Source organism: Lethenteron reissneri, chromosome 60, assembly GCF_015708825.2.
Source record: "Lethenteron reissneri isolate LAM-NWPU_2019-01 chromosome 60, ASM1570882v1, whole genome shotgun sequence".
Classification (NCBI taxonomy): Eukaryota; Metazoa; Chordata; class Hyperoartia; order Petromyzontiformes; family Petromyzontidae; genus Lethenteron; species Lethenteron reissneri.
This window is the reverse complement of record NC_083838.1, coordinates 1,795,484-1,822,148: the sequence shown is the minus strand read 5'-3', so window position 1 is coordinate 1,822,148 and position 26,665 is coordinate 1,795,484. Positions and strand designations below refer to the sequence as shown.

General features: G+C 51.9%; 2 protein-coding genes across 2 annotated transcripts; one reads left to right on the top strand and one right to left on the bottom strand.

Moving 5' to 3' along the window:
* The first annotated feature begins 542 nt into the window (after positions 1–542).
* On the top strand, positions 543–6,999 carry LOC133358005 (DNA replication complex GINS protein PSF2-like). Its single transcript, XM_061576272.1, has 5 exons — positions 543–782; positions 2,765–2,879; positions 3,869–3,968; positions 5,190–5,316; positions 6,016–6,999. Exons 1-5 carry the CDS (start codon positions 681–683, stop codon positions 6,142–6,144), a joined length of 573 nt encoding a protein of 190 aa, XP_061432256.1. The 5' UTR covers positions 543–680; the 3' UTR covers positions 6,145–6,999.
* Positions 7,000–7,068: 69 nt separating this feature from the next.
* Positions 7,069–24,083, bottom strand: LOC133357928 (cytoplasmic tRNA 2-thiolation protein 2-like). The gene is made up of 16 exons (XM_061576116.1): positions 23,772–24,083; positions 21,231–21,308; positions 20,489–20,563; positions 18,997–19,075; positions 18,527–18,586; positions 17,292–17,352; positions 15,962–16,071; positions 14,328–14,635; positions 13,853–13,988; positions 13,116–13,247; positions 12,209–12,300; positions 11,924–12,009; positions 10,435–10,588; positions 9,736–9,790; positions 9,069–9,127; positions 7,069–7,787 (listed from the first exon to the last, which is right to left on the bottom strand). The coding sequence occupies exons 2-16, from the start codon at positions 21,287–21,289 to the stop codon at positions 7,709–7,711; spliced, it is 1,545 nt and encodes a 514-aa protein (XP_061432100.1). The 5' UTR covers positions 21,290–21,308; positions 23,772–24,083; the 3' UTR covers positions 7,069–7,708.
* Positions 24,084–26,665: the final 2,582 nt, after the last annotated feature.

The window sequence follows — 26,665 nt, the reverse complement described above, 5'->3', positions numbered from 1 at the left end:
GGTAGGGTTGGGGTAGGGGTTGGGGTAGTGATGGGGATTGAACTCAACTCGACCTGGTGCTCCCATCTCTACCCATTGTGCTTTCCCGCGCTATTTCAAACAGCTGTTGGATCAAACCATTACTGAACAACTTGTTTGTACCGTATATTAAACTTATTTCGCACCCCTACGTCGGTAAATGTGCTAATTGGAGACGTCATGAAGGATAAATCGCGGAAATTATATTTTCGTAAGTTATATCGGCTAAAAACAGATCGTTTTGAAACGCTTAATTCAAAAAAATGTTTCAATCCATTCATAAAAAAGACACCCGACACCCCCTTTTGGTGATGCTCAAGTGGTTGCGTCCAATTGAGTGGGCGGGGCTAGAGGGGCTGGACCAATAGGAGAGCAGCTTCCCCCCCCACCTCACTCCCCCATTTTTGAGGCAATCGATTCCAAATGAAATCGACGATCCCGATTAGAATCGCCAAATCTCCCTCGTTAGCGGCTACGCTCGCGCTGAAATCGATTCCTTTCATGCTTTGACGGAATCGATTCAGCGTGTCATCGGGACCCCCTGGCCGTGGGTGGTGAAATTGCGCGGGAACTTGAAGCGTGAGGAGATTAACGCGTACGGTAGCTGTACATACAAAATTGTTTTAATAGTTTAAAAAAAAAAATAGTTTATTAAAGTCGCGATGGCCGAGTCGATGGACCCAGCGGAGGTGGAATTTCTGGCGGAGGAGGAGACGGTCACGATCATCCCCAACTTCTCCCTGGACAAAGTTTACCTCATCGGGGTGAGTCGGTCTCGCTCGCAAAGCGCGCCCAGGAATCGTCCGACGAGGCGGCGCCGGGACTTAGGAAAGCCGTAAGGCTTCGCGGCCTAAGCCGGGCCCACGATCAGCTTTTGGTCAAATCCACTGCTGGATGTCGAGACGATCCCTCTCCTCACTCTCTCCCCCACCACGGGAGGAGTTATTTTGACCATACTTCACCACGTCTTGTTCCTGTGCAGAAGGTTGTAGTTTGTGCGGTTTAACACGCTGTAGGCTTTCGCGTCCAGTGCTGTTCAAGGTTTTTGTTTTGGTCGCGTTAAGTATAAAATGTGTCGTAACCATCCACCAACCCGACATAATACGGGTTTGTTTGGGGTTAGATCGCGTATAAATATATAATTGTTGTGTCGTTAAACCCGCCACCACCCGACACGGCCAACTAATAAGGGTTGTCACGTAAACAGAACGTGTATATTTTTGAGTGATTTCTTTACCTCACCTATCGATTCGTGTTTGCATCGTTTGTTTTTGTAACGTTCTGATCTGCCCCTACTGGACATGTATGACAAAGAGCTTTATAGTTCATCGGATTCCTTAAGTATAAGTATTGATTCTATCCACCACGTAGTCGCACCACAGCCTATAGCACCTGTTCCATTCACGGGGTTCGTCCACCTTATTACAAGCCAGGCTCTCTGTGGGTTGAGTCTGCTTAGTTTCCGAAATTTGGGGCACATTACGGGTGAATTGGTCATAAGCGATTCATTTGATTCTAGATTTGTTGAAGTTTTCGTGACTGCAAGGGTCCATACTCTTTGTTTGTTTCGGTAAAGTCACGTAGGTGAAAAATAATAAATAGAAATAAATAATTTTAGATTTGAAGCTTTCGTGACTGCAAGGATTCATACTCTTTAGTTTTTTCGGTAAAGTCACGTAAGTAAAAAAATTAAATTAAAATGTATAAAAATAAAATATTTTATTAATTTTAATTTCATTTTTTTAGTTTTTTCGGTAAAGTCACGTAGGTAAAAAAAAATGAAATTTAAATTAATAAAAATAAAATATTTTATTAATTGTAATTTCATTTTTTAAGTTTTTTCGGTAAAGTCACGTAGGTAAAAAAAATGAAATGCAATTAATAAAATATTTTTATTTATTAATTTTCATTTCATTTTTTTTACCTACGTGACTAGAAATAAATCAATCATGACGTTTCGATTGCAACACAAGCAATCATCATCAGGTGTGACAACCACAGCCCACGTCAGTAAAAATGTCCTTTCAGCAATTGAAATGTCGTGATTTATTTATTTCTATTTTTTTCCACCTACGATTCGTTTGAATCTATGAACCCTGTGCGCGAGTCTGGGTTCTGTTTAATCCCATGTTAGTCTGTGGCTCCGATGCGAGTCTATGAAGCCCTATTCTAGTCTATGGGTTCTATGGCTCCTATGTAATCGCATGTTAAACCTATGGCTCCTATGCGACTCTATGAAGCCCTATGGGTTATATGGCTCCTGTGTAATCGCATGTTAGTCTATGGATCCGATAAGAGTATGAAACCCTATGCCAGTCTATGGGTTATATGACTCCTATGTAATCCCATGTTAAGTCTATGGCTCCTATGCGACTCTATGAAGCCCCTATGGGTTATATGGTTGCTATGTAATCCCATGTTAGTCTATGGATCCTATGCGAGTCTATGAAACCCTATGCCAGTCTATGGGTTATATGGCTCCTATGTAATCCCATGTTAGTCTATGGCTCAAATTTGAGTAAATTAAGCCCTATGCAAATCAATGGGTTATATGCCTCCTATGTAATCCCATGTTAAGTCTATGGCTCCTATGCGAATCTATGAACCCCTATGCAAGTCTATGGGGTTATATGGTTGCTATGTAATCCCATGTTAAATCTACGGCTCCCATGCAAGTCTGTGGGTCCGATGCCAGTCTATTGTCTCGTCTTTGCAATGGCAATCTGTGTTCACTTTGAATCGCCAGGGCGACCTGGGACCCTTCGACCCGGGGCTGCCCGTGCGGGTGCCTCTCTGGCTGGCCATCAACCTCAAGCAGCGGCAGAAGTGCAGGATCCAAGCCCCGGAGTGGATGAGTGTAGGTACGGAGCGCGGGCAGGAGCCGCCGATACGAGGTCTTTCGAAGTTTCGTCTCGTCTGTGGGTCCCATGTAATGTCATCTTCGTCCATGGCTACTATCCATTAATCTTACGAGTCTGTGGGTGCTATGTTTGTCTATGGGTACTGTTCAAGTATGTGGGTCTTATGTTAGTCCATGTTAGTTGATGGGGGTACCATTCCAGTCTCTGGATATTATCAGTTTAATACTGATAATATGAGTTAATGATGACGTCACCCTGCTGCTGATCTATATAATAACGGGAGACAGCAGAGCCTCACCATTCTGGCGAATTGCCCGATGATGCTGGATGCAATTACCAGCGAAACGTCGTGCTACTCAAATTGTAAATGTTGTGGTTTCACGCTTCAACACACCGGTGGGCTAAAGCAGTGAACTATTTGTCTTTTGTCAACGTGACACTTTTACTGATTGGCCGTGTCGGGTGGTGGAGGGTTACGACACATTTATAAATAACGCGATCTAAACCCAAAAACGTTGATTCTGGATATTATGTTAGTCCATGGGTACTATTCGAGTCTGTGGGTCCTATATAATACCATGTTAGTTCATTCCTACTATTTGATTCTGTGAATCTTACGAGTCTGTGGGTCCTATTTTATTTTCGATTTAAAGCTTTTGTGACTGCAGGGATTCATCTTCTTGGTTCTTTCGGTAAAGTCACGTAGAAGGAAAATAATAATGGGTCCTATTTTCATCTATGGGTACTATTCGAGTCTGTGGGTCCTATGTTAGTCCACGTTAGTCTGTGGGTACTATGCGAGTCTATGGCTGCTTTGTAATTCCACGTTAATCTATGCGAGTCTGTGGGTACTGTTCCGAGTCTATGGATCTATGTTAATCTGTGCAGGATGAATCAGTGGATTCATCCCGTTTATCAGCAAGCCCCACATTTTGCCATGCGCTCTCCCTATGCACTCGGCCTCAATTGAGTCCATGTTATTTTTGCAGACCGTCTGGAGCAGCTGCGGGAGGAGGAGCGGGCGGCCCAGACCTTCACCCCCATGCCCAGCCCCCACTACATGGAGCTCTGCAAGCTGCTGCTCAACGTGTGAGTACTCCGGCCATCGCCACTGTTAGTGGTTGGGTGACGTGGCAGTGACGTGGTAGCACAGCGGTTAGTGCTACGAACCCGGCGAGTTCAATTCCCACTCACGGACAACACTGGTGACGATTATTTGACCTCACCCAGCCCCTCCCCACCCTCCCCTCCCCACCCAGCCCCAATCTCACCAACCAGCCCCTCCCCACCCAGCCCCTCCCCACCAAGCCCCTCCCTCCCCACCCAGCCCGCCCCTGCACGACGGACGGACACAATAATCTCCTTCTGGCTGGTGTAACCAGGAGGTTCCAACCAGTATAACAGCACTTGCCCCAACAGTCTGTTACAGGCTATATGGGGGGGGAATCTGTCTTTGGTGGCGAAGTCTTCTGCTATGGAGAACAATACATTGCTCACCTTTTCCAAATAGTTTATTTTTTAATAACGTGTTTTAAGACGTAACAATAACGCCGTGACGACAGCAGGTCCATTAAAAGAGCTCGCGCTGAATAGAGGAAAGCATCGACTAGTCCCCCAACACTCGAGTTTGCTTTGTTGAAGCAGGTGAGAAACTATTGAAACCACGATAGGAGTCTCAGTTCCATGTGGCCTTGTGAATCAAGAGTAACTCACTTATCCAGAGAGGGTCATGTTAGGTTTATGCTGTAGGGTAACAAGGTGGGGGGGGGGGGGGGGTGGTGGTGACGTTGCTGCTGATGCTGCTGCTGATGCTGCTGATGCTGCTGATGCGTGCCATTCCCAAATGGAGTAATTTGCAGGTAATATTTGTTCAGCATTTCGGGATGTAGTTTGGGCCCAATACCGGTTGCATTGCAGTGTGCTTGTTTTGCTGTGGGAGGAAATTGGTGAAACCCGGAGGAAACCCACGCAGAACAGGGGGTGGAGAGAATCTACAAACATCAGAGGCCACAAGCGTTAGCACCGCCCTGCTCCCAGAGGTCGCAAACGGGTTTTGATTCTGAAGCCATGTTGCAGGCGCCGGTGGGTTGATTCTAGGAACTTGAATTGTGAGAAGAGACAAGACGTTGGGAAATGAGTGACCGTTACTCACCAGTGACTCACGGCCTACCCGGCCGGGTACGGGTAGCCGGGTATCGGGTACCCGGTTGCGACCTTTGCCTTCCCCGCAACACTGCAGCCAACAACGGCGATGCTCACCAACCGATGACTTATTGTGCCCCCCCCCCCCCCCCTCCTGCACGTGATCAGAGCTGCCGACGATATCCCACGCGCTGACGAGATCCGGTCGGTGCTGCGTGACCTGTGGGACACGCGCACGGCCAAGCTGCGTCTCTCGGCCGACGGCTTCGTGTCTCAGCAGGCGAGCCATGCGCAGGTGGGTCTACCTCGCCAGCAGCCTGCCTGCGGTCCCTGCAGTCGGCTGTGTTGTCCAGCTGTTCGTTCAGCTCGCTGTTAGACCGGCTGGTTGACCAGCCAGTCTATAGGTTCAATGCGAGTCTGTTTAGTATTTTTGCAATGGCAATCTGTTAAACTTGCCGATTGGCCAGCCAGTCTATAGGTTCAATGCGAGTCTAATATTTTTGCAATGCAATCTGTTAAAACTTGCCGATTGACCAGCCAGTCTATAGGTTCAATGCGAGTCTAATATTTTTGCAATGCAATCTGTTAAAACTTGCTGATTGACCAGCCAGTCTATAGGTTCAATGCGAGTCTAATATTTTTGCAATGCAATCTGTTAAAACTTGCCGATTGGCCAGCCAGTCTATAGGTTCAATGCGAGTCTAATATTTTTGCAATGGCAATCTGTTAAACTTGCCGATTGACCAGCCAGTCTATAGGTTCAATGCGAGTCTAATATTTTTGCAATGGCAATCTGTTAAACTTGCCGATTGACCAGCCAGTCTATAGGTTCAATACGAGTCTGCCTAATATTTTTGCAATGGCAATCTGTTAAACTTGCCGATTGACCAGCTGGTCGTTCAACTGGCTGACCGCTCCACTGGCCGATTAACCAGTTGTTTCAGTGGCTGATTGACCCTCCTCCTCCACCCCCACTCCTCTCAATCGCCGGCAGCTGGACAACCTCACCATGATGGAGGTGAACGGCATCCGCCCATTTTTCCTGGGCTCCCTCAGCCTCCTGCAGAGGCTGCGTGGGAACCTCATGCCCGGAGCGACACAAGCGGAGTCGCAGGAGACTTGAGTTTGCTCCCTCCGCCAAGGTCAGCGACCAAACAAAGGCACACACACAGATGGGTCCATCTGGTGCGCAGGCAGGCTGACCTCTAAGGGACCTGGGTTCGATTCCCAACTCGGCCACCTGTGTGGAGGTTGTGTGTGTTCTCTCTCTCTCGCTCCCCGTCCTGGATGGATTTCCTCTGGGTTCTCCTCCCCATAGCTAAAGAAAAATTAAAACCCCATTCAATGTAAGTGGTAATGACCAAAACAACAAAGATTACCTACAAATTACTCGATCGAGATAAAGACTAAGATCCCCTGTATAGGCTTAACAGAATGTTGGGGCAAGTGCTGTTAGCAAGCAGCACCTATGAAGGCCGGCACGGCACACCAGGGGGTGGGTGGCCAGCACCACGCCCGGCCGCCTTTGTCTCCCCAGTGGTGATGTTTACACCGCACCAGGTACTCATTTGAGGCAGAGTCGACCTACGGGAGGCCCAGGGCCGTTTCAAATAATTGTGAGTGGTGTTGGTGGCCGTGAGTGGGAATCGAACGCAGGTTGCCGGATTCGTAGCGCAGCGCTAACCGCTCCACCACCGCTCCCCACCATCAATCTCATGACCCTTCCTGAGCACAAGTGTTGAGCACAAGTGTTGAGCACGAACAGCTGACTTTGGTGTGCATTGGCGTCGGGTCCACGTGTCCCGCGGTTCTCTGTACAAATTCCCCGACCGATACGGACGCTCCGTCGCCTTGCTGACTGTGAATAGCTCCGTGTGTGCGTGCGTAGCGATAAAAACAGTGTTGGTTACTGTTATTGTGTGTGTGCGTTGCCGTTCGTCTGTCAATGTTGTATGAAATTAAAGTGATTTTGACCACATGCGTGCAAAGCTACAAGCAGGGCCGTCGATCAGACAGGATGCGGGGGGGGGGTGAGTGTGAGCGGGCGAGTGTGAGCGAGTGAGTGTGTATGTGCAGAATAGCAGTAGTGCAGCGGTTAGCACGCCACGCTACGAACCCGGCGATTCCGAGTTCGATTCCCGCTCACGGCCAACATCAGTGAACGATTATCTGAACCGGTCCTAGGCCTCCCTTAGGTCGTCTCATCCTCAAATGAGTACCCGTTGCCATGTGTAAACATCGCCACTGGGGAGACAAAGGCGGCCGGGCGTGGTGCTGGCCACCCACCCCCTCGTGTGCCGTTCCGGCCTTCATTGATGCTCGCTAACAGCACTTGCCCCGACAGTCTGTGACAGGCGACACGGGGGAGTTGTGCGTACTACTCTCTCCCTCCCGCTGCTCCAAACGGGTTTCCTCGCATAGTTAAAATGAACCACGCAACGTAACCGCTATCAACCAAAACATCCCAAAGCCGTTGCATACTACTCAAATCAGATTACAAACAGCGACAAAATCACAGCCCCAACCTAATGCAGGACCCTCCCTCTGTGACACTCTGGGTAAACATGCGTACTGATGATAAAAATAAACATCTGTGTCGATGTTTATCTGGGGCAACCCCCCCCCCCCCCGCGCCCCCCAGCCTTCGTAGCTCATCATTGACATCACGGGGGTCTCTGTGAGATGGATCACAGGGTCTCGTCCTCATCAGCGCCACCATCGTCATCTTCCAGCAAAAACTCCTGGATCTGTGCCTTAAGGAGACGCCTGGAAAACAGCACCCATCACCAGCAACCACCACCACCACCATTATCATCACCGCCACCATCACCGCCACCATCACCGCCATCATAACCGCCACCGCTATCACCACCATAACCAACACAGACAGACTCCACAGACAGACGCGTACCCACAACCGCCCTTCGCTAGGCCAGTAGACGCTAGCGCCCCTTCATCGTTCTCACTACTCGGTGGCGGTGATGTCACCACGGTGATTGTGTCGTGCTAGGTGCACTTTAAGGCCATTGAAGTGTCGGAAGGCTCGCTGATGGGAGGTCACGGAACAGACCTCGGTGCCATGGGTTGACTGAGATGACTGGTATATGCACCACCTGTGCTCCCCACTGTGTTTTGGCCACCCGGCGCTCCGCTCGTTGTTGTGAGCGTCGCTCCTCTGCCCTCCGTTGTCACTGGAGGTGGCTAAAACAAGGGGCACAGGTGGTGCATCGGCCACTCATATCAGTCGACTCGTGGCACCTGGGTCTGTCCCCTAACCTGCCAGCGGGCGTTTGACACTTCACGTGGCCTTAACGTGCACGTAGCCTGGCACAAGCGCCGTGGTGATGTCACCGCCACTTCGTGGCGAATGGCGGTTGTTGTTGGGGGGTGGTGGCATACTTGTTAGCGCGCTGCGCTGCGAACCTAGAACCTAGTGACCCGAGTTTGGTTTCTGCTCACGGTCAACACCAGTGAAGAATATCTAAACCGGTCTTGGGCCTCCCCTAGGTCGACTCAGCTTCAAAGGCGTACCCGGTGCGGTGTGTAAACATCGCAACGAGGGAGACAAAGGCGGCCGGGCGTGGTGCGAGCCACCCACGCCCCCGTGTGCAGTGTCGGCTTTTACTAACAGCACTTGAATTTCGATTTAAAGCTTTCGTGACCGCGGGATTCATCTTCTTGGTTCTTTCAGTAAAGTCACGTAGAAGGGAAAAAAGAAAATAAATGTAATTATTTATGTCAAATTTGTATTATTTTATTATTTCCCTTCTACGTGACTTTACCGAAAGAACCCAGAAGATAACAGCACTTGCCCTAACATTCTGTGTTAAAGGCTACACACGGGGGATCTTTGTCTTCTGTGATATCCGCTTCCACGGGACGTTCTCTACCGCGCGCGGGGAGGGGGAGAGTGCCGCTCTGCTCATCGAGGAACCCCAAACGGACTCTTGTTCGCGCGACGCCGACAGCGCCAAGTGCGAGTCTACGGTGGCGTTCGTCATCGCTGGGACGGTGTGCGCACCGTCACCGCCACCCCCCCCCCCTCACCTCTTCTCTCGCTGCTCCGCTTCAGCCAAAACGAACGGCGGCAGGAGCTTCGCCTCGTCCTGCTCACGCCCAGCACAGGGACAACGATGGGGACGGTGGGAAAACTCATTTCTTTAAAACTGCTCTTCGTGTTTAGAGTTTGCCGTCCTTCCAACGCACCTCCGATTAGCACGTTTGGCTACGTACGGTGGTGCGTATGAAGTTCTACGTACGTACGTACGTGAGGACGATGACCGGGACGCTAGCATCTACTAGCCTAGCAGAGGGTGGTGGGTGTTGTGGGTACGCGTCTGTCTGTTTGTGGAGTCTCTGTTGCGTGTGTGTGTGTTGGTGCAGTTGTGAGTGTGGCTGTCTGTGTGTGGGTGGGGAGCGGTGGTGCAGCGGTTAGCGCGCTGCGCTACAAACCCGGCGACCCGAGTTCGATTCCCGCCCGCGGCCACCAACACCACCAGTATCTGAACCGGTCCTGGGCCTCCCTTAGGTTGACTCGGCCTCAAAATGTAGTACCTAGTGCAGTGTGTAAACATCGCCAGTAGGGAGACAAAAGCAGCCAGGCGTGGTGCTGGCCACCCACCCCCTTCATCGGTGATGCTCGCTAACAGCACTTGCCCCAATAGTCTGTTCAGGCTACACGGGTGGTCTTTGTCTCTGTGTATTCCCAACTCACCATGTCGTTCACAGTCAGCCGACACCCATAACACAGAGCTTGTGTGAGAGACTCCCTGCAGAACACGACACACACACACACACTACCAGTTAATTGTGAAACTCAAACGGAGGTTGCTGTGGTCAATATTAAGATTCACGATTTATGTTTGGGTTAGGCCACTCCGTAATGATTTGATCAAATTTGTGTTGTGATGACCCCTCCACCACCTGCCACACAAACTCCACTCACTCACCACACAACAGGTGGGAGAACACACAAACTCCACCTCACTAAACAGAACAGGGGGACAACACACAAACTCCACTCACTCACCACAGAACAGGGAGTGAACACGCAAACTCCACTCTCACTTTGCAGGACAGGGGGACAACACACAAACTCCACTCACTCACCACAGAACAGGGAGTGAACACGCAAACTCCACTCTCACTTTGCTGGACAGGGGGAGAACACACAAACTCCACTTCACTCACCACAAAACAGGGAGAGATCACACAAACTCCACACATTCTTGCTCTGCAGAACAGGCGGAGAGAGAACATAGAAATTCAACACGCAGAAACGCGCCCCAGCCGGGAATCGAACCCAGGCCCCTCTCCTCTCCGCGGGGCCACAATCGACTCCACTGCGACCCCCACCCCCCCACGGACGAGTCGTCGAGGATTGCACGAACCGTTGTAACCTCGAAATCCTTACCCGTTAACGCAACGGTCCGCTCCGCTGTCACGGCAACAAGCCCCCTGCCCGGAGCTGCACTGGGCCGCATCATCGCACGGCGGGGGGGGGTCGGCGCGGTGTTTGCCCGACAGCTTCTCCGACAGGAGGGCTGCTTGCAAAGCCGAAGCCGGCACTGAAATACAGAGGGGGGGGGGTTGATAATGGCCGTGTCAGATACACACAGTCGTGGTGGTGGTGGTTGTGGTGGTGGTCGTGGTGGTGGTGGTGGTAGTGGTCGTGGTCGTGGTCGTGGTGGTGGTGGTCGTGGTGGTGGTGGTGGTAGTAGTGGTCGTGGTGGTGGTAGTGGTGGTCATGGTGGTGGTGGTGGTGGTCGTGGTGGTCGTGGTATTGCTGGCACCTCGCGGCCAGAAGGGGCCTTGGTTCAACTCCCGACACGGGCGCCTGTCTGTGTCTGCGTGTGGACTTGGTGTGTTTTCTCTCTCTCCTGCCCCTGTTCTGCATGGGTTACCTCCGGATTTTCCCCCTCCCATAGTCACGAACAAAGACAAAGATCCCCTCCCCTCTCTCCCTGTTTAGCTTTCACAGACTATTGTGGCAAGTGCTTTATTTAAAGGCCAGCATGGCCTCACACACACGCGCAGTGTAACCGCTATCGGCCCAAACATCAAGCCGATGTTGAATTCATTTCCTCTGGGTCCTCCGTTTTTCCCTCCACGTTTAGAATAAACATCACACGTTCTAGAGTATTTGGCTGCTGTCAATTTCCACGTGATGATGATGATGAGGAGCCACTTTAGTTGAGCTGTCATTTTGTGACAGCCGGTACACTTCTGACAGTTCTAGATTTGAAGCTTTCGTGACTGCAAGGATTCATACTCTTAGGTTTTTTTTAGGTAAAGTCACGTAGGTAAAAAGACTCGTGTTGCCTCCGAAATGTCGTGATTTATTATTTTATTTCTATTATTACTTCGATTAATTTTATTTTTACCTACGTGACTTTACCGAAAAAAAACCTAAGAAGTACGCTTCTGACAGCTACAGTGGGGCTCTTACCTGGCAAAATACTAAAATAGTTGAAATTTTTATTTAAAGCTTTCGTGACTGCGGGGATTAATATTCTTGCTTCTTTCGGTAAAGTCACGTAGAAGGGAAATAATAAAATAATAAAAATATTAAACAATAAAATTCTCACGACGTTTCGACTGCAACACAAGCAATCATCATCAGGTGTGAAATCCACAGCAAGAAAATTAAAACAAAAATTTGAAAAAAGTGGCTTTTCTTAAATTTTTCCTGTTGTGGATTTCACACATGATGATGATTGCTTGTGTTGCAGTCGAAACATCGTGAGAATTTTATTTTTTTATATTTTTTAAATTTTATTATTTCCCTTCAAGGTGACTTTACCGAAAGAACCAAGAATATAAAATAAGTTTAGTTTAATAGTTTTGTTGCTATCGAGACTCGGCAGCGAGGCCTCGTTCCTGAGCGAAGGACGTCCGTTCACCTGCGTCCGTGTCGAGGAAGGCCGAGCACAGAGCGCACTTCTCCGCCGCCCGAGACGCGTCGTCCGTTCCGATCTTCTCCCCGGTTCTGCAGCAGAGGTCGTAAACGGGTTTTGATTCCTATCAGCTGATCGTCCAACTGGCCGATTGATCAGCTGATCGTTCAACTCAACTGGCTGACTGACCGACCAAATGCACTACCGCTCCACACACACACTCCGAGTGACCCACACCGACACACACACACACACACACGTGTGGGCGAACAGCCTGCGTGTGCATCTCGCCTGTAGATGGTGGAGACGGTTGATGGGAATTCCGCCTGAAGTTCCGTCACAAACGCCTCCGTCAAGCTCGTGATGCTCGCCTGACTGCCGGCCTGCGGGCCACAGCACGCGCACACAAAGGTCCCCCGTATAGCCTTGACAGGCTGTTGGGGCAAGTGCCGAGTAGCACCTGCGAAGGCCGGCACGGCACACGAAGCCAGCGCACACACACGTGCGTACCCGTGCGTATGTGCGTGCGATAGTGCAGCGGTTAGCGCTACGCTACGCTGCGCTACGAACCCGGCGACACGGGTTCGATTCCCGCTCACGGCCAACACCAGTGACGATTATCTGAACCGGTCCTGGGCCTCCCCTAGGTCGACTCAGCCTCAAATGAGTACCCGGTGTGGTGTGGTGTGTAAACATCGCCGCTAGGGAGACAAAGGCGGTCGGGCGTGGTGCTGGCCACCCACCCCCTCGTGTGCCGTTCTGGCCTTCGTAGGTGCTCGCTAACAGCACTTGCCCCTGCAGTCTGTTAAGGCTACACGGGGGATCTTTGTCTTGTACCTGTCTATGGATGTGAATAAGTCATGAAATATTGTATGTTCTGTATTATCATTGTATGCGCGTGCGTGTAAATATAGAGTTATTATGGGGAGTGGTGGCGCAGTGGTTAGCGCACTGCTCGACAAACCCAGACATCCAGAGTCGTCTCCTGGTCACGGCTAACATCAGTGGCAATTGCTGAGCCTCCCCTAGGTCGACTCGGTGTGTAATCGTACATCAGTAATCGAGAGACAAGGGCGGTCGATCGTGTACTACATGCATCGTGTGTCGTGCCGGCCTTAATAGGTGCTCGCTAACAACAGCACTTGCCCCTACAGTCTGTTAAGGCTACACGGGGGATCTTCGTTACGTGCGTGCGTACCCGCGTGCCGAGTGCGGGCCTCCACGCGGTGCGCACGCCGAACGCGTGGACGTACAGCGCCACCTCCTTGGCCGAGAGCTCCCGCATGGGACGCAGGAAGAGCACGTCGCCAAAACGGTCGTCGCAGAAACCCTGGGGGCGGCACGCCGTGGGATGACACGGTGACACGGTGACACGAGGGCACGGCGACACGAGGGCACGGCGACACGGTGACACGGTGACACGAGGGCACGGCGACATGAGGGCACGGCGACACGGTGACACGGTGACACGGAGACACGAGGGCACGGTGACACGAGGGCACGGTGACACGGTGACACGGTGACACGGAGACACGGAGACACGGTGACACGGTGACACGAGGGCACGGTGACACGTGTCACTCTGGGGCAGCGGTAATGGCAACATCGTCACGAGGGAGACAAAGGCGGTCGGACGCGTTGCCGGCCACCCACCCCTTCGCCATACGGGGGGTGAGAGTCTTTATCGTCATTAGCCGCCTTGCGTACACACGCGTGTGTGTGTGTGTGCATGCGTCACCGTTTCGATAACGCAGTGTCCCCGCGTGTGTACGCGTGTGCGTTGCGTGTGTACACGTGTGCGTTGCGTGTGTACACGTGTGTGTTGCGTGTGTTGTGTGTTCACGTGTGTTGCGTGTGTTGTGTGTTCACGTGTGTTGCGTGTATACGTGTGTTCACGTGTGTTGCGTGTACACGTGTGTTCACGTGTGTGCGTACCGTGTCCTGCGCGAGGCCGGCGCCGCGCCCCAGTGCGAGTGCCGCGAGGATCCTGACGGCCACGCGGGTGCACGACTCCCCCAGCATCGCCTTGGCGTAGCCACGGCGGCGGCACAACCACACCAGCAAGCGCAGACTACACACACACACGGTGACGCACGGTGACACACACAGACACACTCAGCAACACGCGCAGACCACACACAGACACACGGTGACACGCGCAGACTACACACAGACACACAGACACACGGTGACACACACTCAGCAACACGCGCAGCGGCACTCGGCGACACGCGCAGACTACACACCGACACACGGTGACACGCGCAGACTACACACAGACACACACGGCGGCACTCAGCAAAACGCGCAGACTACACACAGCCACACACGGCGGCACTCAGCAACACCCAGACACACACACACATACACACACACACTCAGCAACACGCGCAGACTACACACCGCTCACCGGAGCGAGAAGAGGAGATCCTCCCTGGCCGTGAGCGTCCGCGTCGCCCGGAACATCCCACACAGCGACTCCGTCTCCTCCACACTCGCCCCCACGCCCTGCCCGTCAGCTCCCAGCCCAGCTCCCAGCCCATCAGCTTCCTGACCAGCTCCCAGCCCGTCAGCTTTCTGATCAACATCCTGCCCAGCTCCCAGCCCATCACCCTGCCCGTCAGCTTCCAGCCCAGCTCCCAGCCCAGCACCCTGCCCAAATCTCTGTCTGCCACTTTCCATTGCACTGCATTCTCCACTGCTTCCCAAACGCAACGCCTGCACGCACGCACACACAAAGACAAAGATCCCCCCCGCCCCCGTGTAGGCTTAACAGACTGCTGGGGACAAGTGCTGTTAGCGAGCGCTCCTGAAGGTCGGCACTGGGCAGAGGTCGCAAACGGGTTTTGATTCCTTACCCGTACCCGGCCACACCAGGGTCGCAAACGGGTATCTGGTACCCGGTTGCGACCTCTGGGATGAAGCCATGTTGCAGGCGCGGGTGGGTTGATTCTAGGAACTTGAATTGTGAGAAGAGACAAGACGTTGGGAAATGAGAGACAAACGGTTACTCACCAGTGACTCACGGCCTACCCGTACCCGGCCGCACCAGGGTTGCAAACGGGTACCCGTACCTGGTCGGGTACGGGTAGCCGGGTATCGGGTCGGGTACGGGTATCGGGTACCCGGTTGCGACCTCTGGCACTGGGGCACACGAGGGGGTGGGTGGCCAGCGCCACTCCCGGCCGCCTTTGCGCGTCTGCGTGCACGACACACAAGGACAAAGATCGTCCGTACGGCCTTAAAAGACTGTTGCCGACCCAGTCAACCGGGTTCGATTCCCGCTCGCGGCCAACGCCAGTGACGAATCGGAGCCCGTCCTGGTTCTCCTATAGGTCGACTCAGCCTAAAATGAGTACCCGGTGCGGTGTGTAAACATCGCCACTGGGGAGACAAAATGGGGGGGTCCGGGCGCGGTTCTGGGAACCTACCCCCCTCGTGTGCCGTGCCGGCCTTCATAGGTGCTGACTCTCGCTAAAGGACTTAAACTAAACTGTCTTTATTTGACCAGGGAAGGCCCCACTGAGCTACGTAGCTTTTTTTGCAGAAGCGACCCGAATATCACAAATGATATCTGAACGAAGTGGCTTATCGTCTTATTGTCACGTGCAAATTTATGTTGTTTCTAAATGTGGAGGTGAAAAACCAGAGGACCTGGAGAAAAATTCACGGGACCACGGACGAGAGAGACAAGCAAACTCTATGATACAGCGGGTGTCAGGGTGGGGGTCAACCCACGACCTCCTGTACACCAGGCGAGGGAGTTAACATCTCATAGCCACCGTGATGATGATGAGAGAGAGAGACACGCAAACTCCAAATATACAGCAGCAGGCGTCGTCAACATCTCCTAGCCACTGTAGTGTCAGGGTCTTCGATCGAACCCACGACCGCCTGCGTACCAGACGAGGTAGTCAACATCTAGCCACCGAGGCGCTCCTTAACGTCGTGGTGGGGATCGAACCCACGACCTCCTGCACACAGCACCTGCCCCGACAGCCTGCTAAAGGCTCCACGGGGGGATCTCTGTCGACGCCGCCGCACCTGTTCTAGGGGCACGATGTAGTAGGGGAAGCCGCTCTGCTTGAAGATCTCCTCGATCCGTGCGTTTGCCGCGACGCGCTCCTCCACAGTCTCCCCACACGCGGCTCCCTCTGCACACAGACAAAGACAAAGTTCCCCCGCGTAGCCTTTAACAGACTGTCGGGGCAAGTGCTGTAAAGCGAGAAGCGCCTATGAAGGCTGGCACTGTCGCACACGAGGGGGTGGGTTGCCAGCACCACGCCCGGCCGCCTTTGTCTCCCCAGTGGGGAGGTACGCACGCACACAGGTACGCACACGTACAAAGACAAAGATCCCCCATATAGCCTTAACAGACTGTAGGGGCAAGTGCTGTTAGCGAGCACCTATAAAGGGCGGCACGGCACACGAGGGGGTGGGTGGCCAACACCACGCCCGGCCGCCTTTGTCTCCCTAGCTGCGATGTTTACACACCGCACCAGCTACTCATTTGAGGCTGAGTCGACCTAGGGGAGGCCCAGGACCGGTTCAGATAATCGTCACTGGCGGTGTTTGCCGTGAGCGGGACACACACACACACGTACACACACATGCACAAATATAAAGATCCCCCGTATAGCCTTAAAAGACTGTAGGGGCAAGTGCTGTTAGCGAGTACCTATGAGGGCCGGCACGGCACACGAGGGGGTGGGTGGCCAGCACCACGCCCGACCGCCTTTGTCTCCCCAGTGGAGATGTTTACACAACGCCGCACATGCACATAACACCCATTAATTGGCTGAAAACACCTTAATATATAGGGGACCGCAAAGCTTAGGCAACCGTTGGCGATGGCTCACTGCCCGACCGCCTTCTACCATGTCTGTGGTTCGTCAGCGATCGTGAGGGCAATTTGCATGGGCGACGCTATACACAAGTCGGCATTATAACAGCCGCCATTCTCCGCCAAGTGCCAGGCTAGGTGCACCTTCAGGCCACGTGAAGTGTCGAAGGCTCGCTGGCAGGAGGTCACGGGACAGACCCAGCAGGTGCCATGGGTTGACCGACCGAGATGACTGACAGATGCACCATCAGCTGTACCCCCTACTGTGCCAACTCGCTTAATTTTAATCCGCCGGCGATCCGCTCGTTGTTGTGAGCGTCGCTCCTCCGCCCTCCGTTGTTGTTGGAGGGCGACTGCCTCTAACTGCCCAGCAGCAGCAGCAGCAGCAGCGTCCTTCACGAGCCTCCTCATCCGCAGACACCGCCGGTACCGGTCATCGGCAAGTCCACTCAGCTCTACATCCTCCCATACCGTGTCAGCTCCGTCTCCTATGCAGCCCGTTGAACGCACGCGCTCGCACTCGCTACGTACCGTCCACGTGCACCAGTCCAGGAATGAACTTGAGCCGCTTGTGAGACTCGCGACTCAGACCCTGCAAGACACACAGGACGGGGGAAGTCGCCAACCCGCGCCCCGGGGTCACATCGCTGGGCTCCACTCGCCTCCGGCCGGTCGTGCAGTGCAAGCTCCGAGTGTGTGGGGGGCAAAGTGGGGCTACTCCGAGCCCTTCCGTGGATGTCGGGCGAGCGATGGAAGAACGTTTATACTTTAGTTGTTTACGTGGTGGTTTAGTTACTGCAGCTACATACTATTAACACTCCCTCCCTTTATTAATGCTACCCCTATCCCCTCCCTTTGATGCTGCTAATCCTGCATAATGCACGGGCATAATGACTTTAAACCCCTCGCCAAACCTCCTACGCATTTCACAAGTAGTACTAATCGCATATCTGCATTTCCCATAAATATGATAAATCCCTCTTGATATGCAAATTATTTTGTCAAGGCTCTCTTCGCCCCTCCATCCCAGCTTAAATAGTCGCTCCAAGCCTGGGGCTTGTCATTCAGACTGTCTCGACAGACCTGTTCTCCACCTGAGGACGGCTACTTGCGTTGTGGCCGAAACGTCGTGAGAATTATTTTATTATGTTTAAATTTTTATTATTTTATTATTTCCCTTCTACGTGACTTTACCGAAAGAACCAAGAAGATGGAAGGACACGCGACACGATGCCCTAGACGGCAGCGCCGCACACGGTCGCGCGTGAACGGTGCGGCGCGCGTCTGCGTGTTTGGGGAGCGGTGGCGCCGCGGTTAGCGCTACGCTGCGCTACGAACCCGACGACCCGAGTTCGGCTCCCGCTCACGGCCACCAACACCGGTGACGATTATCTGCACCGGTCCTGGGCCTCCCCTAGGTCGACTCAGCCTCAAATTGGGGAGACAAAGGCGGCCGGGCGTGACGATGCCGGCCACCCACCCCCTCGTGTGCCGTGCCGGCCTCCGGAGGTGGTGCTGCTACTCGCCAACAGCACTGCTGTTGCTGCTGTGTCCTCCCAATCGAGTGATTTTGCAGGAAATTAATTCAACATCGGCGATGATGTTTGGGCCGATAGCCATTACACTGTGCGTGTGCATGTGTGCGTGTGCGTGTGTGTGTGCGTGTGTGCGCCGTGTCGGCCTTCAATGGTGCTACTCGCTAACGGCACTTGCCCCAACAGTGCAGTGAGGCTATACGGGCGGCGGTGTTTGTGTGCGCGTCGTACCAGCTGCACTTGAGCGAGCAGAGTGCATGACGACGCTCCTCCTGAAACGGCCACCAACACCTGATGGAAGACAAAGACGCCACCCCCCCCCAGGTAGCCTTTAACAGACTGCTCGTGGCAAGGGCCGATAAGCGAGCGGCACGGCGAGCATCGGAGGGGGTGGTGGGGTCAACACCAGAGGTCGCAACCGGGTACCCGATACCCGTACCCTACCCGATACCCGGCTACCCGGCCGGGTACGGGTAGGCCGTGAGTCACTGGTGAGTAACCGTTTGTCACTCATTTCGGGTAGGGAACGGGTACCTGTACACGGCCAGGTACGGGTAAGGAATCAAAACCCGTTTGCGACCTCTGGTCAGCACCACGCTCGGCCACTTGGCAGGAACCCGGAGAGGAAGCCCCTTGCATACGAGGAACATTCTGAGTCAACGCGCCGGCCGTACTGCGTCGCAGGGTGTGTGCGGAGTCACCTTCTCCCCGGGCTCGATGACTTTGCGCTTTCCCAGGACGGCGCGGAACTTGTGCACAAAATACTCGCGGAAGCATTCCCTGCACACGCGCAGACACGCGGCACACGCGCAGACACAGCACACGCGCAGACACAGCACACGCGCAGACACGCGGCACACGCGCAGACACAGCACACGCGCAGACACAGCACACGCGCAGACACGCGGCACACACGCAGACACAGCACACACAGCACACACGCAGACACAGCACACACGCAGACACAGCACACACGCAGACACAGCACACACGCAGACACAGCACACACGCAGACACAGCACACACACAGACACAGCACACACACACGCGCAGACACAGCAACACGCAGACACAGCACACACGCAGACGCGCAGACACAGCACACACGCAGACACAGCACACACGCACACAGCACACACGCAGACACAGCACAGACACAGCACAGACACAGCACACACACACGCGCAGACACAGCACACGCGCAGACACAGCACACGCGCAGACACAGCACACACGCAGACACAGCACAGACACAGCACACACACGCGCAGACACAGCACACGCGCAGACAGCACACGCGCAGACACAGCACACAAGCAGACACAGCACACACGCAGACACACGCACAAACGTGGCACGCACACGGCACGCATGGACACACGCGCATGCACACACGGACACACAGAGCACACACGGAAAGAGACACATGGACACACGCTCACTCAGATACACAGACACGCACACACAGACAGAGACGTACACAGCGCACACACACACACGGCACACACGAGGACACAGAGTTAGAGGGACACACAGAGATGCTGAGAGACACATAGACACACAGACAGTACAGATGCACACACAGACAAACACAGACAGATGGCGAGACACAGAAGATGGTTACTATATATGGTCAGGAATACACAAAGACTACGGGGGAGAGAGACACGCAAACTCCAAATATACAGCAGCAGGTGTCAGGGTCGGGATTGAACCCACGACCTCCTGTATACCAAGCGATATAGTTAACATCTCCTAGCCACCGTGATGATGATGATGAGAGAGAGACACGCAAACTTCAAATATACAGCAGCAGGCGTCAGAGTCGGGATCGAAACCACGACCTCCTGTGTACCAGGCGAGGTAGTCAACATCTCCTAGCCACTGTGATGATGATGATGAGAGAGACGCACAAACTCCAAATATACAGCAGGAGTCGGGGTCGGGATCGAAACCACGACCCTCCTGTGTACCAGGCGAGGTAGTTAACATCTCCTGGCCACCGTGGAGGAGAGGAGAGCACACGAATTACACGCAGAATAACACGCGGGTTGTGAATCAAACCCAGGCCCCTCTAGCTGTGCGGTGCGCGAGCGTCGCCACCGTGCTGCCCCGTCACCCTGCCGCCCACAACTTCGGATCAAAGCAGTCCGCCGACGGTCAGGTCGTGTAGAGGTCAGGGGAGGTCGCGACCTGCAGAAGGGGTCGTTGACCCGGATCAGCATGGACGCCCTGCGCTCCTTACACTTCATGCAGACGGTGCCCATACTGCGGAGAGGGGGCGGGGGAGGGGGCGAGGTGTGAACAGAGCCATCAGCACAACAACAACAACCGCCATTCGCCACTAAGTGGCGGTGATGTCACCACGACGCTTGTACCAGACCAAGTGCACCTTGAGGCCACGTGAAGTGTCGAACGCCCGCTGGCAGGAGGTCACGGGGCAGACCCAGCAGGTGCCACGGGTCGACTGGCTGAGATGACTAAGATGACTGGCTGATGCACCACCTGTGCCCCCTACTGTACCAACTTGCTGTGCTTTAGCCACCCGGCGCTCCGCTCGTTGTTGTGAGCGTCGCTCCTCCCCCCTCCGTTGTTGTTGTAGGGCGACTGCCTCCAACTACCCAGTAGCGTCCTTCACGAGCCTCCTCCACAGAGGCCAATCTTGACACCGCTGGTACCAGTCATCGGCAAGTCCACTCAGCTCCACGTCCTCCTGTACCACATCACTCCATCTCCTCTCCAGCCCGTGCCGCGCCCGTTTAGCCCCCTCAATCCGGCCGAACAAAAGCTGTTTAGGCATGCGGTGGCTGGGCATGCGGGCTACATGACCCAGCCAACGCAGCCTTGCCTGCCAGACACAGCCTCACACACAGAGACACACACACGGACACAGACACACAGCCTCACACACAGAGACACACGCGGACAGACAAACCTTGGCTTCCCAACGCGCGGCGGATCCACATCCTTGTCATCTTCATTCGCCTGGCACATGGCAACTTCTCCTGGCGGCCTGTGAATGAGAACACCGATACAGCCGGAGGAATCCGATGAGCGATAAAGCTCTTCTTGTTCAACAGACGTCCGGCTGATTATCCGGCGATCAGCGTCCCATAGGGGTCGTCGTCCATAAATGACGTCACGCGATTTTGGACGATTTTTGACCCCCCCCCCCCTCGTCACACGGCGTCACAAAAAGTCAGACCCCTGCCCCCCCCCAAAAAAAATAAACATGCTTCAAATCGCTTTAAACTATTGTCATTAGTGCGTATTTAATGTGGCGCTGCACTCTGATGTTGTAGAAAACATTTATTACAAAGTCTATTTAATTAAGTAGAACGTGTTGTCTATATTTATTTAAAGTTGCGCATTTTGATGTGACGTCACATTTCTCAAACACCCCCCCCCCCCTCGTTACACATCGTCACAAATGTCTGACACCGCCCCCCTCCTAGGTGCGTGACGTCATTTATGGACGGCTCCATATCCCCATCGCCATGCACCTGAAAAAATAAATGACTCATTATTCTTTTCCTATTTGGAGATAATCAGAATATTTAAAGTGGAGGAATCCGATGATCTATCAAGCGGCCTGGGAGGTAATCGTTGTCCGTCTTGGATGGACAGGCAAAGACAAAGATCCCCCGTGTAGCCTCGACCGACTGCTGGGGCAAGAGCTGTATTGTCGGAATCAGAATCGGAAGTATTTATACTGCGGGAGAAATCCGATGAGCTATGAAGCTCTTCACACACAGATGTCCAGTCGGGACCACGGGGGGTTAAGAACGTCGCAACAGCAAACACAGCGACACGGGAGGAGTGCAAAGTAGAAGATCAACAAACCACCCCAGACACGAACAAAATGCAAACACTAATTCTAGATTTGAAGCTTTCGTGACTGCAAGGATTCATACTCTTATGTTTTTTCGGTTAAGTCACGTAGGTAAAAAATGAAATTAAAATTAATAAAAATAAAATAATAATTCTTATTGGTTCTTTCGGTAAAGTCACGTAGAAGGGAAATAATAAAAATAAAACATAATAAAATAATTCTCACGACGTTTCGGCCACAACGCAAGCAGCCGTCCTCAGGTGAAGACCAGGTCTGTCGAGGCGCCTTATTTTTATTATTTTATTACTTCCCTTCTACGTGACTTTACCGAAAGAACCAAGAAGATGAATCCCTGCAGTCACGAAAGCTTTAAATCGAAAAATAATTATTTTCATTAAATTTAATTTTTTACCTACGTGACTTTACCGAAAGAACTAAAAATGAAATAAAAATTAAAATTATTATTTTATTTTTATTAATTTAAATTTAAATTTTTACCGACGTTACTTTACAGATTCATATTCTTAGGTTTTTTCGGTAAAGTCACGTAGGTGAAAAATGAAAATTAATAAAAGTCAAATAAAAATCACGACGTTTCGGAGGCAACACAAGCTTCCGTCTTCAGGTGGAACCGTCACAGCACGATAGCTGTATCTAGTGAGAAATTCTGTTTTCTTGGTATTTATCTCACTTGATACAGCTATCGTGCTGTGACGGTTCCACCTGAAGACGGAAGCTTGTGTTGCCTCCGGAAACGTGATTTTGATTTTATTTTAATTAATTTAGTTTTTTTACCTACGTGACTTTACCGAAAAAAAAACTAAGAATACAAACCCTAACCCTAACCCCCATCCTACCACCCACGCAAAGCCCACAGAGGTATTTACTTTTGAAAAGCGAATGATCGCTCACCAAAGTGGCACCATCATGTGGACATTCAAAGCGGCAAAATTATCTGAATCATCTCAACACGTGTTGCTAAATGTGGAGGGGAAACCCACGGGAAGAGAGAGATTCTAAATATACAGCAGCAGGCGTCAGGGTCGGGATCGAACCCACGACCTCCTGTAACACCAGGCGAGGTAGTTAACATCTCCTAGCCACCGTGATGATGATGAGAGAGAGACACGCAAACTCCAAATATACAGCAGCAGCAGGCGTCAGGGTCGGGATGGAACCCACGACCTCCTGCGTACCAGGCGAGGTAGTTAACATCTCCCAGCCACCGTGATGATGAGAGAGACGCACGCAAACTCCAAATATACAGCAGCAGCAGGCGTCAGGGTCGGGATGGAACCCACGACATCCTGTGTACCAGGCGAGGTAGTTAACATCTCCCAGCCACCGTGATGATGATGAGAGAGAGACACGCAAACTCCAAATATACAGCAGCAGCAGGCGTCAGGGTCGGGATGGAACCCACGACCTCCTGCGTACCAGGCGAGGTAGTTAACATCTCCTAGCCACCGTGGCGTCTCAAGAGACTGCTGGGGCAAGCGAGAACGAGTTGAAGGCAGGCCACAACGCACTGCCGATGCGTAGTGGTGTGTGGGTGTGCAGCAATAGCAGCAATAGCAGCAGCAGCAACCACGCCCTCCGTCTTTGTCTCCCCGGCAGCGACTCTTACACGCGACCCGGACTCACCGACGGCGGCTTGGAAGTCGAACCAGGCCCGGGACCGGCTCGGCTGATCGCTCTCTCGAACGGGGCGGCGGGGGGGGTCGGGGAGAGCGTGGAATCGAACTCGGGGTTCTCTTACCTCACCGGGAAAAGGAAATGCTTTTTAAAAAAATTAACCGGCGGCTGCTGGCTGAACCCGGGGGTCACCCCCGTAACCAATCACAAGTAAACTAAAGTTAGCTCAAAGTTTAATAATAAAAGGGGTCACGCGAATGATTGAGTCACCGCCACTTACACACACACGCGCACACGTGTGTTACTGTACGGGCCAGTGACGTCACGGGTTAAGGACACCGGCGGTGACGTCAGACTCTCGTTTTAATCAGCGTACATGATGTCACGCATATGTCCTGGGTGGGGAGGGGTCCACCAACCCCCCCCTCGAGATCTTAAGGAATGTGTATGACGTCACGAGCCCCATACAACGGAGATAAATGACGTCAGACGCCGTTGGCTGAAGCGGTCAAGGTGTGACGCCGCTGAAGCGGGCGCAATGACGTCATCGCAACAGTTTCGTACGCTTTGTATGACGTCATATTTTACAAAGGCCTGCGTGACATCATACACATGATTGAGTGGAACAAATGAAGCAGATAATGACGTCACCTTCCTTCCCGTCTTTGTCTCTCCACTTAAACAAATAAATAACTCCGTTGTTAAACTTAATTTGGAGTTTTCGTGACTGCAGGAATTAATTTAATTTATTATTTTATCTTTATACGTGACTTTACCGAAAGAACTAAATAATAACTCAGTTTTTCTTCTATTTATACAAAATCTTAATATTTGCAGTGGAGAAATCCGATGATCTATGAAGCGCTTCTTTGTCTGTTCACATTCCATCAGCTCCAGAAACGGCCTGGGACAGGCAAAGACAAAGATCCCCCGTGTAGCCTCGACAGCCTCTTGGGGCAAGTGCTGTTAGCGAGCACCTATGAAGGCCGGCACGGTCAACACCACGCCCGGCCGCCTTTGTCTCCCCAGTGGCGATGTTTTAATCTACCGCACCGGGTACTCATTTGAGGCTGAGTCGACCTAGGGGAGGCCCAGGACCGGTATCAGATAATCGTCACCGGTGTTGGCCGTGAGCGGGAATCGCTCCCGAGTTTGTAGCGCAGCTTAAAGGGCCGTCCATAAATGACGTCACGCGATTTTTGACAATTTTTGACCCCCCCCTTTAATATGACGTCACAAAGCTCTGCCCCCCCCTCTAATATGACGTCACAAAGCTTTGCCCCCCCCACCCAAAAAATAAAACATGCTTCAAATCGCTTTAAACTATTGTCATCGAAGTGCGTATTTAATGTGGCGCTGCACTCTGATGTTGTAGGAGAAAACATTTAAATTTCGATTTAAAGCTTTCGTGACTGCAGGGATCCATCTTCTTGGTTCTTTCGGTAAAGTCACGTAGAAGGGAAGCAAAAAAAAACATAATAAAATAAAATTATTCTCACGACGTTTCGGCCACAACGCAAGCAGCCGTCCTCAGGTGAAGAATGAGACATTTCCAAGCTAGGAGCTAATATATACGCTGCGTTGGAGGTGCAAGAGCGCCTTAACAAAAATAATGTGCATATGAAGAGGAATTTAGCATATTCACCCACCTCCTACGCATTTCCCATGAATATGCTAAATTCCTCTTCATATGCACATTATTTTTGTTAAGGCGCTCTTGCACCTCCAACGCAGCGTATATATTAGCTCCTAGCTTGGAAATGTCTCATTCTTCACCTGAGGACGGCTGCTTGCGTTGTGGCCGAAACGTCGTGAGAATTATTTTATTTTATTATGTTTTTTTTATTGCTTCCCTTCTACGTGACTTCACCGAAAGAACCAAGAAGAGAAAACATTTATTAGAAAGTCTATTTAATTAAGTAGAACGTGTCGTCTATATTTATTTAAAATTACGAATTTTTGTGACGTCCCAATTGTCTGACCCCCCCCCCCCCCAGGTGCGTGACGTCATTTATGGACGGCCCCTAAGCACGCCCAGTGGGGCATACCCGAGCACAGCAAGAGGGGATCACAGCTGGTGGCATCGGCCAGTCATCTCAGTCGACTGATGCCACCTGGTTCTGTCCCGTGACCTCCTCTATCAGCGATGGCCTCAAAGTGCACCTAGCCTGGCACACGCCACCGTGGTTACGCCACCGGTCACTTAGTGGAGAATGGGGGCTGTTGTTGTTTGTTTGTTTGTAATGTTTAACCTTCATCTTCTTTTATTTTATTATTATTTAATATTATTATATTTTATAATTTTATTATATTATTTTATTATGTTTTATTTTTATTATTGTATTACTTCCCTTCTACGTGACTTTACCGTAAGAACCAAGCAGATGAATCCCTGCAGTCACGAAAGCTTTAAATCGAAATGTTTAACCTTCCCCCCCACCGCCCAACAAAATGAGAGACTCCCTTGAGAGATTGGCTTGCCGGGTTTTTAATTCAATTTAACGTTACAACGACGCAGTCAGTGGTACTTTTACAACAATCATATTTACAGGAACAAATCTGCGTCGAGGCCAAACACGGACCGTAGGGAAATTGCCCGGGTCGCTGAAACTGCAATGGTCCTCGCGAACCACTGAATAGCAATTTCAGGATTTGAAGCTTTCGTGACCGCAAGGATTCATATTCTTAGGTTTTTTCGGTAAAGTAATGTAGGAAAAAACATCAAATTAATAAAAAGTAAAATAAAATAAAAATCATGACGTTGTGTTGCCTCCGAAACGTCGTGATTTTTATTTTATTTTACTTTTTATTAATTTGATTTTTTTACCTACGTGACTTTACCGGAAAAAAACCTAAGAATAGCAATTTCACTCTGCGGTAAATTCCGCTTTACTATATACAGC